The sequence below is a fragment of the Scomber japonicus genome, chromosome 6, assembly GCF_027409825.1.
Source record: "Scomber japonicus isolate fScoJap1 chromosome 6, fScoJap1.pri, whole genome shotgun sequence".
Lineage (NCBI taxonomy): Eukaryota > Metazoa > Chordata > Actinopteri > Scombriformes > Scombridae > Scomber > Scomber japonicus.
This window is the reverse complement of record NC_070583.1, coordinates 26,251,103-26,268,331: the sequence shown is the minus strand read 5'-3', so window position 1 is coordinate 26,268,331 and position 17,229 is coordinate 26,251,103. Positions and strand designations below refer to the sequence as shown.

At 39.8% G+C, this 17,229-nt stretch overlaps 3 protein-coding genes across 5 annotated transcripts in view; 2 read left to right on the top strand and 1 right to left on the bottom strand.

Annotated features, from left to right (window-relative positions):
- Positions 1-2,598: 2,598 nt before the first annotated feature.
- dnajc30b (DnaJ (Hsp40) homolog, subfamily C, member 30b) lies at positions 2,599-4,065 on the bottom strand. Its single transcript, XM_053320238.1, has one exon. The coding sequence runs from the start codon at positions 4,063-4,065 to the stop codon at positions 2,821-2,823; it is 1,245 nt and encodes a 414-aa protein (XP_053176213.1). The 3' UTR covers positions 2,599-2,820.
- A 989-nt stretch (positions 4,066-5,054) lies between these two features.
- Positions 5,055-9,924, top strand: bud23 (BUD23 rRNA methyltransferase and ribosome maturation factor). Its single transcript, XM_053320748.1, has 12 exons — positions 5,055-5,211; positions 6,034-6,071; positions 6,235-6,330; positions 6,828-6,910; positions 7,406-7,502; positions 7,605-7,701; positions 7,802-7,852; positions 7,971-8,056; positions 8,345-8,390; positions 8,477-8,538; positions 9,302-9,391; positions 9,488-9,924. Exons 1-12 carry the CDS (start codon positions 5,164-5,166, stop codon positions 9,540-9,542), a joined length of 849 nt encoding a protein of 282 aa, XP_053176723.1. The 5' UTR covers positions 5,055-5,163; the 3' UTR covers positions 9,543-9,924.
- Positions 9,925-10,504: 580 nt separating this feature from the next.
- stx1a (syntaxin 1A (brain)) overlaps positions 10,505-17,229 on the top strand; it is a 52,730-nt gene continuing 46,005 nt past the window's right edge. The window contains exon 1 of one of the 3 annotated variants that reach the window (XM_053320741.1): positions 10,505-10,962. In XM_053320741.1, the coding sequence (XP_053176716.1) occupies positions 10,933-10,962 (30 nt within the window). In that variant the 5' untranslated portion in view covers positions 10,505-10,932. The remainder of the gene's footprint in view (positions 10,963-17,229) is intronic. The other 2 variants (XM_053320743.1, XM_053320742.1) reach the window with 2 other exon arrangements.

The following is a 17,229-nucleotide window of genomic DNA, read 5'->3' as shown; positions in this document are numbered from 1 at the left end:
CCCTCCGTCTGGTGCTGGTTCTGTATTCAAGCTCATCATATCGATAACCTGTAGATTAGATATGCTGTTATTATTACAGCTTGACGTAATGCCTTGAAGATTATTCTTAAACCAAATCCAGCATTTATCGGAGGGACTTGGGACTTGGTTTTTAGAACAGTGGCAGTATTGCGTGTTGTTTGCACGGCCTGCAGGTGAACTTGTGTAAACTGGAACGGTACAAGCAGTGAAATAAAAGGTACAAAATGGCCATGTTTGAATGGAAAGATGTGATGTTGATGCTTTACTTTATGCTGACTTAGTATTGTGCTTAGGCTTTTAAGTTAGCTATTCAAAAAGACATTCAAACCTAATTGTCACACCTCAAAATATTTACAATAAAAAGAATTGATGCCAGGACATTCATTGGCATACAACATTGCCCCCTCAGAGCATGTAAAACCCATTTAAGAATCATAAACCCAGCCACTAAGAAAGCAGCTACTATGTATAGTATTTCCTTTTGCTCAATTGAAATAAACATATCGAGAAGCCACCCACGTTTGTCTTTTCAAGCACGGCCATTTAGCTGCAAAGGTGAAAGTTCAGTTTGAGTGGAGGAGCGGGCAGAGCAGTTCATGTGCCAATTTGAATCCTATTTTTTGAAACATATTTATTCACAGCCGTTGTAAATTACGTTTTTCCTATCGAGTCTTATTTATGTACAATTGATTGATTCTTCTTGATGAAACATCCTCAGTGGAACCCGCCTGTTGCAGGAGCCCATCTCACATATCATAGATTGCTCATGTCTCCCTTTTTATTTTCTTATCACTTCTTAAAGCTGACTTTCTGTTGTCTGACTGAGTTTTGAAGAGTCTGTGCAATTTTGTACAAAGTGATGTACTTGACATACTACTTTATATTTCTGTGAATAAAATGTGAACAAACTGTTTCCTGTTTTTTCATTCATAAATGTGTCGATATGTGGGGTTCAGAGTAAAATGTGGGAGGTGAAAGGTACTGAAAAGTCAAGAGCTTTTAGTGTAGCAAACATAATCTAATGAGGACAGTTTTCAAAGTGATGGCCTTCGCTCTGCAGCGGTGGTGATGGCCACTTCATGATAAAGTGAGAGATGAGCAACCAGTCGTGGTTTTATTTTGTTTCAGTTCAAATAAAAATGTCTGTCTATGTTCCATAAATAAGCCCAAATGCAAATACAAGGTTCACTAGTTGTGCTGAGAATAAACTTTGAGTGTTCATCTATTCACTTATAGTTATTATTAAGTGTATGACATACAGTAAACATGACTCAAAGATCTTCATTTGAAATGTTTGACTAGTTGGATAGTTTATATGTATGACCACAGACATTTCCCACAATTGATAGTGATGTTTGTAACACATTGCATCTCTGAGGAAACCGGGTGAAATAAATTAGATATGCCATCGTCTATACTACAGCAACCTTCTGTAGGCCGAGACCTCCGTAACGAGCATTAGTATTGACCCACAGAGTTTAAACTCACTGAGTCACTTCAGTGATGTATTCAGATGCCCTCTACAGGTCAGAGAATACAAAAAACAACAACAACAATCAAAGTGTTTTATTATATCTGCTTAATACAGTTTCTATTAAACAAAATAAACCATTTTGACATCTTTTATGACACATTACATAATGTACCATCCTGTATGTACAATACATACACTTATACACATTTCAGCACCTGCAATCTGCACCAATTTTCTAATAAATTATAACTCTACACTTCAAAGTCATGTTCTACATTACAGAGCCAGTGTGTAGTTAAAGGAGGAGGAATTGTGCATAGTTCAGCATTAATAATTACATTTGTTCCATCCGTTTTTCCACTTACAGTCTTTGGATGGTCACAGTACATCTTTAGAAATGACAAACTGTTGGTGTACAAAGACTGAACCTCCAATGTACACAATGTTTCAGGTTTGGTTACATCTGAAAACACATAAAGCTTCACACTTCTGACACTGGCATGAACATTCAAGTATAAGTCTTTAAAACAGTTTTATAATGAATGAAATGTTTAAGGCTGCAACTAATTTGATTAGGTTTTCATTATTGATTCATCTTCTGATTATTTTCTCAACTGATCTCAATTGTTTGGTTAATGCCCATTACAGTTTTCTAAAGTCCCAAGTTGATGACTTCAGATATCATCTTTTGCTCAACAAACAGTCTAAAACCTCAAAATATTCAGTTTGCTATCACATGAAGCAAAGAGAAGGTGTTAATCATCACAACTTAGACGCTAGAGCCAATTCAATTATGAAAAATTACCAAAATAGCTGCTTATTCATTTTCTGTCAAGGGACTCATCTATTATTTATTTTAGCTGAAAATGTTAGCCAGCCTTCAACTGTGAAACATTTCTTACATCAGGTGCTTTTGAGATCTTTGGAAGAGCAACATGTTCAAAACTTTACAGCAATAAATAATCCCACATTTCCAGTTTCTACTTTAAATGACTGTTTTAGATCCAGCATTCATTTCCAGGTAAGTGTTGGTGTGTATATACACAAATACATTTTGTGTTCAGTTGCTCATTTAATACAGTTGCCATGTGTGTGGATTGTTTTAATGAAAGATAAGCTATCTATGGCATGGAACTCAGTAAGCAGGCGTTATATTTATACCTGCACCACACTAAAAATAGTCATCACCTTCAACTGTCAGAAACTGTGCAAACACTTGCAAAAACAGTCCGAGGTAGCACCCCTACCACCTCCTTCCCCTTCTGGGAGTCCTGACATGTAACCCCAGAAGGGGAAAGCGTCCGGTTGCTGCTGCTGCTTCTATTTCAGGACTTGGTGATATTAACTAAAAGCAGCCCTCCAGTGACCAGCATCACCATCACAGTCATCTCCAGTAGTTTACCGTCCGCCCACTTTTTGTATTTTTCCTTCTGCTGCTCCTGCATGCGCTGCTTCCTGGCTTTCATGTCCCTCTCTCTCTGCAGCTGCTCCCCGTAGTGAGCCTGATAAAAGGCATCAAAATCAAACATGGTCTTTCCCCCAGCTTGGGAGAACCTCCTGGACCTCTGTTGATGATGTTGCTGCTGCTGCTGTGGAGATCCTGAGGATTTACTTGAGGCCTCTTTTGAGGAGGGCCTGCCTGCATTTTGGACGTCTGACTGGCTCAGGATGCCCCGGTCGTACTTCCTCCTCAGGCTGATGTTGCCCAGGACCGTGTAGGCTTCGCTGATCTCAGAGAAGCATTGTGTGGCCTCTTTGTTCCCTGGGTTCTTGTCAGGGTGGTAGATGAAGGACTGCTTGTAGTAGGCGGTCTTGATCTGGGACTGGGTGGCGTTGGGGGTCACTTTGAGGATGTCATAATAGGCCGTCCTGCTTTTGTACAGCAGAAGACCATCTCCTGAGCTGCCAGACCTCCAGCTGTAGCCTCTCACTGTTGTGGATGAGGGCAGAGTACCAGGATGTAGTTTCAGACGCCTCAGTCCACATCTGGTCTGCTCTGATCCCTGCTCTGCCAGGATGAAGACGACCGTGCAGAAAGCTCGGAGCTGCTGAGGGGACCTGAAGGCATCAGGGTGGATGGAGACAGCTCCTCTGGTCCATGGTGTCATCCTGACAGGCAGTAGGGTGTCCTGCAGGAGAGGAGGCAGTCTTGTTGATGAGAGGTACAGAGTAGCCTTATAGTCCTGCAAGCTCCCTCTGGTTTGAACAAATCCAATATAACGAGGGCAATCCGGGTCCAAAGAGCCGGAAGTCCCATTTAGCTGTCCACCTTTACCTTTTGTCACTCTGTAAAGTTTCTCTGATTTGCGTAGTGTTGCTCTTTTTGACTCCGGGTGATCATCGGGAGCAGACTCCTCTTTTACCCGGCTGTCAGTCACGGTGCAGGTGACCAGTAGGGATCCGGGACTTTGGCTCTGGCTGTTTCTGAGAGCTGTCAGCCGGTAAACCCCGCTGCCCAGCCTCTGGCCGACCTCTGCCATCTTACCCAGCGCAGACCCGGTGAGCAGGCTAGCCGGAAAATAGCTACAGTATCCGGTGGCGTCACACAGCGGAGAACCAATCAGAGCCATTGTTTACAGGAAGTACTTATCACAGCTGACCAATCATTGAGCAGAAACATTGACCATACACAGTTACGTAATCTCCTGTGACATACCCTGGACATACCACAGTGGATGTTATGAAAGAAAGAAAAGTTCTATATGAAGGAACTCGTTTATAATATATATATAAGATAAGAAGCAGCTATCTCTCCTTTCTAAAGTTCATTTTAAAATGATGAAGGAGATTGACCTGTGTAATGACTTCTTACACCAAAGGTTTCATCTAGATTTAAATATCTTTACTTTTTGCAGCTCAGACATTAAAACAATAGAACTTTTTTTTTTCTTGTAGATTATCAGGACCTTTTGGGAGACTTTTAAATATTGGATAATAACTAAAATGTTCAAAATACTTTGATTGCAGCACATATAAAATTTGGTCTCCAGTCGGATGATTAAGGATTAAATTATTTTAGCAAAAATATTTTATACACAAATGTTGTGTTTTAAAACAAACAAACAACTACTCCTATATTTGATGCATATCTAAATAACATAACATTTGATGAAAAGTATGTAAAATGTAAAATGAAAAAAGCCCTCTACCTGTATGAATACCTCTGTATCTTGATTCTTGACTGACCTTTTGTGTTGTTTTGTTTTTATTGAATGGAAAAAACTTCTTGCACAATCTTTTTTTGGGGGGGTTATATATAATTGTTTTATTAGTTATGTTATTATGTCATAATTTCAGCCCCCTGACACTTTGTTCCCTCTTTTTGGTCTTGTACATTACATTTGTTTTGTTTAACTTTTTTTTCAATAAAGTAATAGAAACTACTACTACTACTACTACTACCGTTTCTTTTATGTATTATAAAGTTGGGGGGAAGCTTTGTTAAAGGTTAATTTAGTAGTATTGTAGAATATATGGTTCTGAGTTATAGCCTACTCCAGTCCAGAAGATGGCGGTATTGCACCTAAAAGCTGTTTACCAATAAACAATAAAAGAGGGAGAAGAAGCTGTGTTTCACATGTGGTTTACTACCATAACATTTAAGCTTTTTACTGGACTGATTTCATCTTTAAATCTACAGAAACCAGCACACAAACACAAGGGAAAGCATGGCATCCAGCTGCAGACGGCCGGAGCACTCGGCTCCTCCAGATGTGGTCAGTGACTCGGTTTAGTCCTGTTTGTAGCTGCTATGCTAACAGTGTCTAATGTAACATTAACCCAAAGAATTAACCAAAGTCAGCCAGAAAGATGAAACGACTACTTTATCTTAAATAATCTAAGTGTATTTTGCTGCTGATACTGTTGTCCTTTTACTTCAGATTGTTCATGAAGGACTATTTACTTGTAATGAAATATGTTTTACATTATTGTGTTGGTAATTTAACTTAAGGATCTGAGTACTTCTACTACTAGTGGCACATAATGATAATACACAGGGGGCACAAATAGGGCTACAGCTGTGGATTTAGCAGTGGTTTGGTCCCCCTGACTGATATATTATTATATATGACATCATTAGATTGCTTGAGGTGGAGCTGTAGTCCAATGGTTCCCAACCTAGGGGTCAGGCCCTTCCCAAGGGTCACCAGATACATGTGAGGGGTAGTGAGATGATTCATGGGAGAAAAATGAAGAGTTCTGATACATAAATATGTTTCCAGCTTTTGCGCTTTTTCTACAATCTTTGATTTTTGGTGAAATATTGGATCGTTTGAATATTTATGTGAGAAGTTTAGAGGGAAAAATCACTATTTGGTGCAGCTGTTAACAACTCATAGACATCTGAAATGTGACCTGACTACACACTGCTTTTTGTAAGATGTGTCAAATGAAAAATCTGAAAAATTAACTTAAGCTGTCAAAAAAATGTAGTGGAGTATAAAGAATCAGCTGGGAATGAGCTGTCAGCTGGTGTCAAGAACCGTTTTCTTGAGGTGATATTCTTCTGATAATGTGATATTCTTTCTTCTCCACAGTTCTACAATGAAGAGGAGGCCAAGAAATACTCCCAGAAGTGAGTCTGGATTTTAAATGATGTTGAATTTCACTTTCTGTGACGGCTTACAATGTTTATTTTGCCCCAGGACCAAGGTGTAGGATTTAGTGGCATCATGGCATCATGTTTCTATTCTCAAAAGTCACATGTGGAACTGTCTGTGTGTTGTGTTGCTTCACAGCACTCGTATGATTGAGATTCAGACTCAGATGTCGGAGAGAGCCGTAGAGCTTTTGAGCCTGCCAGAGGGACAGCCGTGCTACCTGCTGGATGTGGGGTGAGCATGTGACAAAGTCTTATGTTTACATCAAGTTCGGTATTCCACTATCAACCTGATTAATGCAAAATTAGGATGAAATATCCATGCTAAGAGAAATGTTTGAACCTGATCAGAGTCACATTAAGATGTACATGCTGTATTCTCATAAAGGGTGGGAAGTTGGGAAGGGAAGTTTAGAATGCATTTTACATTAGAAAAAGAAACATGCATTCTGAATCTTAATTATAGCTGCAAAATCAACTTCTTCCTGTACAAACGTTTTGCTAAATCAACACAAGGATAAACATACTGGTAAACCAAGGTGACAACATTACAGAAAGAGTATGAAGTTGAATGTTTCTGTGGTGAATTACTGTCATCATAGCCGGTGTCTATTAAAGAGTGTGACAGTGTTTGAGAAGTTTTAATATAACTGTATAAACTTGTCAGATCCAGAATAATGATCATGTGTGTTTGTGATGTGAAGAACTCATTTACTGTCATTTGTCTCTCAGGTGTGGTTCAGGGCTCAGTGGAGACTATCTGTCAGAGGAAGGACACTACTGGGTCGGAGTCGACATCAGCACTGCGATGCTGGGTTAGTGACATTGTTGCACCTATAGAAGAAAGTAGAGCTGGATGATGTAGCAATTTAATATCAATATTGTGCTATTACTCAGGATATCATGTGAGATTATTGATATTGTGTGAAAACATTCATAGTTACCTTAAAATATTGTGCTAGAAGAGTGTTTCCCACATAGTTTAATCCAGATGTTAAACCAACTTTATTGTGCTTTTTTTTTTAAAGATAACACTCAGGGCACTTGATGAGACTTGTCTGAGGTTCTTTCCTTATCCAGAGTCCAGAGATCAGTTGTGTTACTTATAGATGACTAAAAATCACAAGTATACAAAACAACATCAGTTTGACGATAGTTTGGAATAATACCCACTGATCAAATTGGAGAGTGACATTATTACTATTATTTCTTATATATATTTTGGATTTGTTTGTTTGATTGCACATTTATTTGTGAAGGTGATGTGAGTAAATTGCTGAGACAGTGATCAAATGCCTTTTCTGTGACAGATGTTGCACTGGACAGAGAAGTAGAGGGAGACCTTTTAGTGGGTGACATGGGGCAGGGGATGCCTTTCCGACCGGGCACCTTTGACGGTTGCATCAGGTGAAGAACATAGCCAACTAATGTTTAAAAAAAAACCCAAAAAACAATCACTGCAGTCATTTCTGAGTTTTTCCATTGATCTTATGTTTTATTGCTCGTCAGTATCTCTGCCCTGCAGTGGCTCTGCAATGCTGACAAGAGGTCACACAGTCCTCCCAAGAGACTCTACACCTTCTTTACTACCCTTTACTCTTCTCTGGTGAGCTTTTATTAATCATGTTGATATAATTAAAAATATCCAGATTCCACATTTTACAATGAAGACCTTTACTCACGTCACCTCGCTCTTTGTCTTTCAGTCAAGAGGCGCACGTGCCGTTTTTCAGCTTTATCCAGAGAACTCAGAACAGGTAGGGGGGAAAAAATGGTGTCATTCTTTGTTTTATGATGGTTGTGTGTTGATGTGTTTACAATCTGAGGTCAGAATTCCTTCACTCACTTCCAGTCTTCCTCTTTCCCTCTCTAAAGCTTGAGCTGATCACGTCGCAGGCCATGAGGGCGGGCTTCAGTGGAGGGATGGTGGTGGATTACCCCAACAGCAGCAAGGCTAAAAAGTCAGTTCCTCTCTGAAGCGGCGCTTTCATTCTCATATGTTCAGCTGCAGCCGTCTGCAATTGATTGCTTCTTAACAGCCTGTGAAATTAGTAGCAGTGTACTCGCAACACAGGGCTAATTAGAACAGGATGACATTAATATTGACTCAACTGTTTGGTACATTAGCCTTGTGATAAATTGTCACACATTAGAATGATTTACTCTCTCTCTCTCTCTCTCTCTCTCTCTCTCTCTCTCTACCCCCTCTCTCTCTCTTTTCTTTTTTCTTTTTTGTTTGGTTTTTACAGGTTCTTCCTGTGTTTGTTTGCTGGAATATCCGGAGTCCTTCCCAAAGTAAGAAACAAAGCCATTAGCTGTACATATTACCTGTCCTATTAGTCACTTTATGGTTGCTGTGATCTTTTTTTTCTTCATTTCAGGGTTTGGGATCAGAAACATCAGACAGAGGTGTTTCAAACCAGGTTCAGTACTCAGGACAAAGGTAAAGATAGAGATAAACACTGGTTGTGTTTATATGGATGTGATACCAGACTGATTGTGATCGTTTAATGAAACTGTTCACACACAGTTTGAAGCACAGTTAGTTCAAATAACCAGAAATTATAGAGATTAATTTGTTGGTTTATATTATCTGGAGAGAGATGTGATGTGATTAGATGCAGCCTGGGGCCCTGTGTGCATCAAATGAAACATATTAAGATATTTATTTATTTATTTTTAGTTTGTTAATGTGTTTACTACAGATTTTGGCACAGTGGTTATTTATTTTCCTACTGAAATGGAAGAATTGACAATAATGTTTTTAGTAGTTTTTTGGTTGCAAATGGATAAGTTATGCTCACAAACACACTACTGCTGTCTATGTCAGCATTGTCTATGACCTTTACTGAATAATTGCATGTTAATAGGCTGTAAAATGTATATTAGGTCATACTATAGATTTATATTTAAACCGCCATAAAAACATTCCTGTTTATTGCCAGCTGTTAGGATAGGAAACAGGTCTTGGCATTCATACGTACAGGTTCAGTCATACCTGGATTGATGAAGCCAAAAGACCGAGAGAAATCTTACTAAAGGTTGTCGTCCTGCCTGATGTGAAACCCTCTCAGATGGGTTTTCCTCCCTTTGACATAAATAATAATGTGTATGTCTCTTCTCCTTCTAACACAAGAGACTTTCACATGTAGGCACAGATTTGGATGTGGTGCATTTTAAATAAGCCGCACTTTGTCTTTGTGAAGATGCCGTTTCAAAAACATGAAGGGGAAATCGTTGAAGAAAGGACGAGATTGGATCCTGGAGAAAAAGGAGAGGAGGAGGAGACAGGGGAGGTATGTTACATGACTATCTTTTATTTTTAGGGTTGTGTGTGTGTAACGTTTGCTGACAGCTCTTCTCTCTCTGCTGTGTGTTTTGTGGTCCTACAGGGAGGTTCGAGCCGACACAAAATACACCGGACGTCAGAGAAGACCTCATTTCTAGCTCTGACTCATGCAGCTGTGCCTTGATTAGCTCTTGTCTGTACTCACCACCCCCCCCACCCCCCCTACACGCACACAATCACCTCTGGAGCTGCACAGTGTTTGGACTCAATTAATGTTTCAGCTCTTTAATTCAAGTGGATGAGACGCAAGAGCAAAATACTATTATGGCCAATCGTTTTTATATCTGGTCGAGTGTTTGGCAATTTCTCTGACATATGGCGGTGAGGATGGAAGGAACCAAATGCATGGACAGACATCTGTACTGCGCACTGCTGTGAAAGGACACAGTGGAGACAGACTTGGCAACAATGGTGTCACAGAACCAGCTGTTTATTGTATTACCTGCAATATTTTAACAATCGAAATTAAACAAAAATAGAAACCTTCATTGTATTTGCTGTTTAATTTTTCAGAATATAGAAAAAAATGCCAAAACTTCACAGTGTCACAATCTTATGTCTCAATCTCAAGATGGAGTAACACATTCATTACATATGCAGATGTGTATGAGAAAACTTCATTCAGTTTATAAGGATTACAAACTGGGAGAGTCAGTTTGTTTGGACCTCAGGAGGAAATGTAAGTGAATTAAATTAAAAATGAGAGTAAATGTAAATAATACGTGGTGGTTTATGCTATTAAGAGGGAATTTTACATTAATCTTTAGTTTTGTGTATAGTTTAAAAATGGGAATTTGCTGGTAAAATAAGACAAAAGGGGTGTATGAAAATATCTCACCAAAAAACAACAACAAATGGATTAATAGGATATATTTTCTTATGCAAAGCCTTTACACAATGTCAAAAAAGTCCAATTCATGCTGAAGATTTCTAACGCTATCTTTGCGCATCATGTGGCCGACAGAGGTCGCTGTGCGCTTTGGCACAGTGTAATCCACCTGGGCGTTATCTATGAACGTGTCCAATCGATAATCAAATTCAACACAATTTCACCACTCAGCCAGCCTCTCTGTGGTGGTCATTTCTCCGTGAAAGTGAGCTACATGCTGCCAGACTGACGTTAACGGAGCAAAAACAGACACCTGGAGGGCAGAGTACTTTTTATTTATTTTTTTATAAAGGGGCAATTAGTGCGGATTGAGGAGGAAGTTGCGGGAGTGTAATGGGTTAACGGCGGAAGGCCTCGCCTCACCTTTTGTGCGCGTCACCCGGCTCTGTGAAGTGATCCCACCACCCAGCATCAAACCGAGGAGGGGAAGGTGGGGGGGGATATCACCGCCTCTATAGCCGCCAGACGCACATCTTCGCCTCGGTTGTTCTCCCATCATCCTGTCGGTCTCCGCCCCTCCTCTCTCCATCATCAAACACATCCATAAGAAAAACGTCAACTATCGGAATAAGAGTGATCCAGCGGCGAAATAACGCACCATGAAAGACCGCATGCAAGAACTTAGACATGTAAGTTACTGTGTGATTCTTTAAAATGGTCAGCATCCACCTGCTCTGGAGATAAATGGCTTTTAGATTGGCTTTTTTTAGATGGTGTGAAAGTGGTGTCGGAGAGCGCAGCGCTACAGCTCCGGCTGCGCTCAGTGAGCAACAGTTGTGACTCTCTGGGCGTCTGGTGGAGCCTGAAATTATATGTTTTATTTTGGGTAACAGACGCTCATAGCTACTAAGGTTTACTGTTTGTATCAAACGCAAGATAAAGCGCAGGTCGGATGAAGTGATTTCAGTTTTTAAATCAAAGTGAAAGTCACGTTTTTCCCTAAATCTCCCACCAAAAACACACTTAATCTTGCTGCTTATTCCTCCATCAATTTATAGGATTTCAGAAGATGTGTGTTGTACTGAAGGGAGTTTATAGTTAAGACATTTTGTGCTTTCTAGTATTTAACCTCGATAGTGTCATTCATTTATTGTTCAGTCAGTGTTAAATTCTACCGTATTTATGTGGTATCCAAATGTGTACAGTTATCCTGAAAGGGAGAGGTTAAATGTTGCATATGAGGAAATGTACGACCAGTGGATTGAATTATTGTGTGTGTGTGTGTGTGTGTGTGTGTGTGTGTGTGTGTGTGTGTTTCATCGATCTGGCCAATTATGGGTATGTGACTAGAGTGGGAAATTGGTCCCAGCTCGCCCATTTCACCTGTTAAATGTCCGCCCTCTGCGCGTCACAGGAGGTCTAATCAAAAAAAATAAAAAAAAAATCTTCTAACGATCCACACCCAGCACACTGTTTTGTCCGTTACCAGTCATTGTGTTGCACTTATTGTAAGTTTCTGTGCATGTATGTAAGAGAGAAACCGGAGTTCATTGTGTCATAACAGATTTTGGAGAAGGTTGCGCACCAACAATCTCCACACCTCCTCTATTCATAAAAATTTGACCTGACAGCCTCAATATTCTCATATTTATATACCTTATATCAGTTGGTAAAGTGTCTATTCTTAGATCTGGGTAATTGGCAGTTAAGTTGAGGAGAGAGAGGAAACAATTTACAGCTCCTCAGTTTTTAGTGAAGATCTAGCTATGAATTGGCCTTGAGGGAGACAACCCAGCCCTGCCAAGTGTGTGTGTGTGTGTGTGTGTGTGTGTGTGTGTGAGTGAGTGAGTGTGTGTGGTTAGAGAGGCGTGTCTTGCTGCCTGCCATGCTGTCTCTCACTGTGCTGGAAAGATGCAGTTGTGCAACTGAGAGAGACAGAGACATAACACTTCTTCATTAGCTTCAGTTCGGGGGTTGACAGAAATAATCGGTCAGATGCTGATTCTGTTTAGTTTTATTATTTTTGATCATGTCTTTCATGTCTCAGACATGGCAGCTGAAGCCGCTCCAGCCACGTCAGACAATCTAGACAAAACAAAATTGAAGTAAATTACAAGTCGCAGACTGTTTTTACCCATCAGCACAAGATTAATATTGTTTTCCATTTTACAGCCTCAAGTTAATGCAGCTTGTTGAAGCTCATGGAAATGTCTCAGTGGATCTGTGCAACACATTACAGCAGCACAGTGAATAATACGCATGTGATTGCATTTGGGCTCTGAGCTGGTATACCAGGGACAATTAACTTGTCTCAATATTGATTAATCCATCAATTTTTTTAATTAGGCCACTAGTTATTTACTCTAGCGAATGTCAGAAAAATGTGAAAAATGTCCATCAGAATTTGCCAGTGATGTCTTCATTTTGCTTGTTTGTCTGTCCAGCAGTGCAAAACTCAAAGACATCAGCTTTATAACACTATGAAACAGCAAATCCTCAGATTTTAGTAGCTGAAACCAGCAAATGTTTAGCATTTTGTTGTAACTAATCTGTATATCTATAATTGTTTCAGTTTAAGAAGTGACTAAAAACCTTTTGATCTCCAGCTTCAATTTGGTGCAACACTGTAACTTGTGATTGTGCCATGATCATGCAGAGATTTGATGGTGAGAGCCAACTGAGTTCCTAAATACACTTCAGCTTAATGTTTGGCACTGATTTTAACATTAATGTAGGCTCTATTTTATATGGGTACATCTTGATTTGGTGGTCACACCTGTTAGCTAGCCTAGCAAAAGCCATGCTGCACTTCCTCATTGTCATCTAGCAGCACTGTGGAGGATTTATTTTCAGACATGCAGACTGTAAAGATGATTGACAGTTCTTTTCTTCACTGAACTACTAATATAAACCCTTCCTACAACTGATTGGATTAACTCACCTCTTGCTTGGTTGCTGTTGGTCTTTGCTTTTGATTTTCAAGCTGAAATATGTGCTTGCTGCCGTTCTTGGAGTTATATATTAATAGTTCATAGATTTGAGAGGGTGGAGAGCTCCTCCAAGAAGCCTCACCTTGTCATGGTTGGGGATGTTTTGCCTTCTGAACCAAATTTGCCCAAGTTGAGCCATGCTACCAGTAGTTCAAAGTCTTCTTTGGATCAGCAGTGTGAAAGACTGATTTAGACCTTGCAGGTGGAGCACATGATGGCTTAGTCTGTATCCATTGGTCCTCAGCCTGAGAATGATTTGGGATCTTGCAGGAGGAACAGGAGGACACCGCTGAGGAAAAAGATGTCTGAGCTATTTTTCTTAGCCTGCTGTCACCTCAAGCTGACTGGATAAGCAATCAAAAATTGATGGAGCTGAGTTGAGTCATATTCAAATCCAACTACATGTTCACTGATTAGAAAGTATCTGTCTGATGTTGCAGCACACATTCCCAAGAGACTTAGAAAAGTAATCCCTGTATAATGTAAGTCTGGTTGATTCTCGCTAGATAATGGTGTGCCCAAATCTCTCCCAGCTCAGTGTTGATGTTCACACTGAGTTGAAAATCATCGCCAAAATTGGGGGATTTAGGGATTTGACTCAGGGCTATAACAAAATCAGAGAGTTTACTTATTTAATAACTTTTAAACTCTCAAATAAACGACTCTTTACTGCACAAATTTATACCTCTATACCTGTGGATGGGAATCAGATATTTTATATTTGTAGTATGTAAAGGCAATTTGAAATGTATATGGGTGTACATTTTTATGGATTCAAAGCTAATTAAGGTTTTCTTGGCATGACTGTTAGATTTTGAAATTTGCATGTTTTTTGAAGTTAATTTAAAGAATATAGTTCTCAGTTTTTTGGACTTGGCAAATTTTATCTAGTGTGACAACATTTGTTATTTTCTTACTTTTGCCAACTGCTGATATGTGTAATAATAATAATGATAATAATAATAATGATAATGTAACTACCAATAACAAAAGACTAAAATGATATATTGAGACTTTTTACATACAAACCAAGCATGGGAGCTAACACGAAGAAGAGGACTGAGCTTTACAGATTTGGTTGCTCCTGTGTGTTTTTGTAGAGTCATACTGTGAGTTTACTCATCCATGTACTTGTGTGTCATTCTGGCAGGAAATTGATTTTAGCTGATATTTGTGTGAGTGTGCAGGTTCTGCTCCAACCTCGTCCATATGCACATGAATCTACTTTATGAGCTCAACACCTGCTGATGGCTTTGCTCTTCCAGTGGTTCATTAGCTTGTTGCCTAAAGCTGCCAGTGTCAATAACTAAAACTGTCATATGCCCTCTCCCCGTCCCTCGCCTCGTCCCATCACTCCCAGTTGGCCCAGCAGTGTTTTAGTGACAGATGGTGCAGATATGATGCGTTTGTCAGCCTTCCTTGAGCTCTGATGCCTAAGGGGAAACACGCTGATGAGGTTATTACAGATTTCACGCACCGCAGGGACTGTTATCAATCAAATGTGATTGTTTATCATTCAGTGGCAGTGAGTTATTTATTTAGGCCAGCGTTATGAGCTCTGCACCTGTAGCAGGTCATTTCACCCTCATATCTCTTAATTTTGTTCCTGACGTTTTATCAACTCTGCCTTTTTTCCTTCCATATCATCGTTTGACTGAACATATCTCCCTCTTTTCTCGTCTCCTTAATAATAACCCTCTTTTTTTCTTTCATCTCCGTTCCTCTGTTATTGCTCTTTGCTCTTTTCCTAACAGCGATTTGTCAGATGGCTTCTTGTCCTCCCCTACATTTTTCCTTTCATTTCTCCCTCCTGTCCTCTGTGCAATCTTGTTAGGCAGTGGTTGTATTGGCTCAGGCAGCTCTTTGTATGTGTGTGTGTGTGTGTGTGTGTGTATTTGGTCAGGGTATTCACTGTTACAGCTTGTTTGGCGTTAGAGTGACACATTAACTAATAGGATAGACATGAAGCACCAACTCAGAGGCTGTGTGTATCTTTAGACTCTCTTATTTCTCTTTTTCTTTTCATTATCCCTCATCTTTCTTCTCCACCTTTATCCATTTCACCTTTTTTCCACGTTTTTACCTCTTTTTCTTCTGTTCTTGACCCGATCTTGGCTGTTGACACTTCTTTAGTGACACAAACAAAAGTGAGAAGAAAAGTCGGTCGCAGTTGAACTGAACACTGATCCTAGAGGGTCAGAGGTTTATTTGCCCTCGTTACAAGCTTCAAGCCTCTGTAAACTCCCGGATATGTGGTGGACAAACTGGCAGCTGACCCAACGATGAGCCTTTATCCATAAAATCAGCTGTAGAAGGAATAAAGTGGTGCCTATATGCATCGTCACCATCCTATATTGTTACTATTAACCATGATAAAGGGACATTCTTACACACTGACAAATACGCTATTCATCAATACATAAAGGCTGCATAATTGAAATAATGAGCCATGAAATGAGTGTGACTGATCTGGCATTTCACCAGAGACTTGTCTTTCTCTGCAAATGAGGTGACAGTTGCAATGATATCCGATATCTGTTGGCTGCTAATAGTTATTTTGACATATATGAATGAATGATTCATTGAACCATAATGCACTACGCCATCCTTATCTATACCAGTAAAGTGTGAAATAAGCACCAGTGTTCATAATGGAGCCATTTTTCGAGGTGACTACTTCTTCTGATATCAGTGTCAGTTGATTGGTTTTGTGGCGTCAACCGTGCAGTAAAATCTTGCTGCTTGTTCTTGAGTTGTGGCTCCTAAGGCGTCACTGAATGGAAATCCTAATAATGAATAAAGACAATTCTGTAATCAAACCTTCCCCATCTGTTGTGGGAGAATTAGCTTCGAGTCATCTTTGTTACTGCTGCTAAAATTGAATTTGTAACATGCCAGCCTCCCTTTTCACATCGTCTCATAACCAATGGAAGTAGGGTGGTTCTTTACCCGTGGTAGTGTACACATAACATCTTTTACCACAGATACTTGTTGGAGATTAAGGCCTTTAAACATAATTTACAACTAGGTTAACCTTGTTAGGCCCTAAGTAGCTCTGTCTGTCTTTGATAGGTCATATTTAAGCTTCATCTTGCCAGAGGTTCAACAGGCACTCTTAAACAGGGCTGCAACTAACAATTATTTGCTTTATCAATTTTTCTGTAGATAATTTACTTGAGTAACTGATGAGTAACTTTGGTCTATAAATGTTTTCCATAGCTAAAGTTGACATCATAAAAGCTCTAAATCACCCATATTTGAGAGGCTGGAACCAGAAAATCTTTGGCACATTTGATTAAAATAGGAATCGATTTTCAAAACAATTCAATTATTGAGTTAGTTTTTTCTCAGTTGTCAGTTTTTATGATCCGTTGACACTGTGGTTGAGTTTTGGTTAGTTTTTTACATAAAAGCAACCTGGTTGGATTCAGGGAAGCTCATGTTTGGTCAAAATATTCTCAGTTAAGGCTGGGGAACAATCATGACCATGTCTAAAAGAAACCAACATTGTCAGCTGGTAAGAAATGGGAAGCACACAAGAAAAAAATATTCTTTTGTTTTGCTTTGTTTCGTGATATGTTTCTCTCCTTTCTCTGCACTCTGCCCTACAGCTCTTTCATCTTTCCCCTTTTGCAGCCATGATTCTTTTTCTACGGGTTCAACTATTCGTCAACATCCCTCTCATTCTCTGCTATATTTCCTTCATGCCTACAGTATAATTGTGTTAGTAGCGTATTGGTGCTGTCATAATCCTTCATGGTCAGCGAGTTATGGTGTGAGGCGCTCTGAATATATCCCACAGGGAGAGAAAGAGAGAGGAGAATGGGGGTGGGATCAGGCATGGCAGAGAGGTGACAGCACATCTCTTTTGCTGCCTGTGATCTGTCATTAAAGTTCAATTGCTTCATGACATTTTATCACCCACTCCTGCAACGCTGAACACTGGTCGACCACCCGCTGATGATG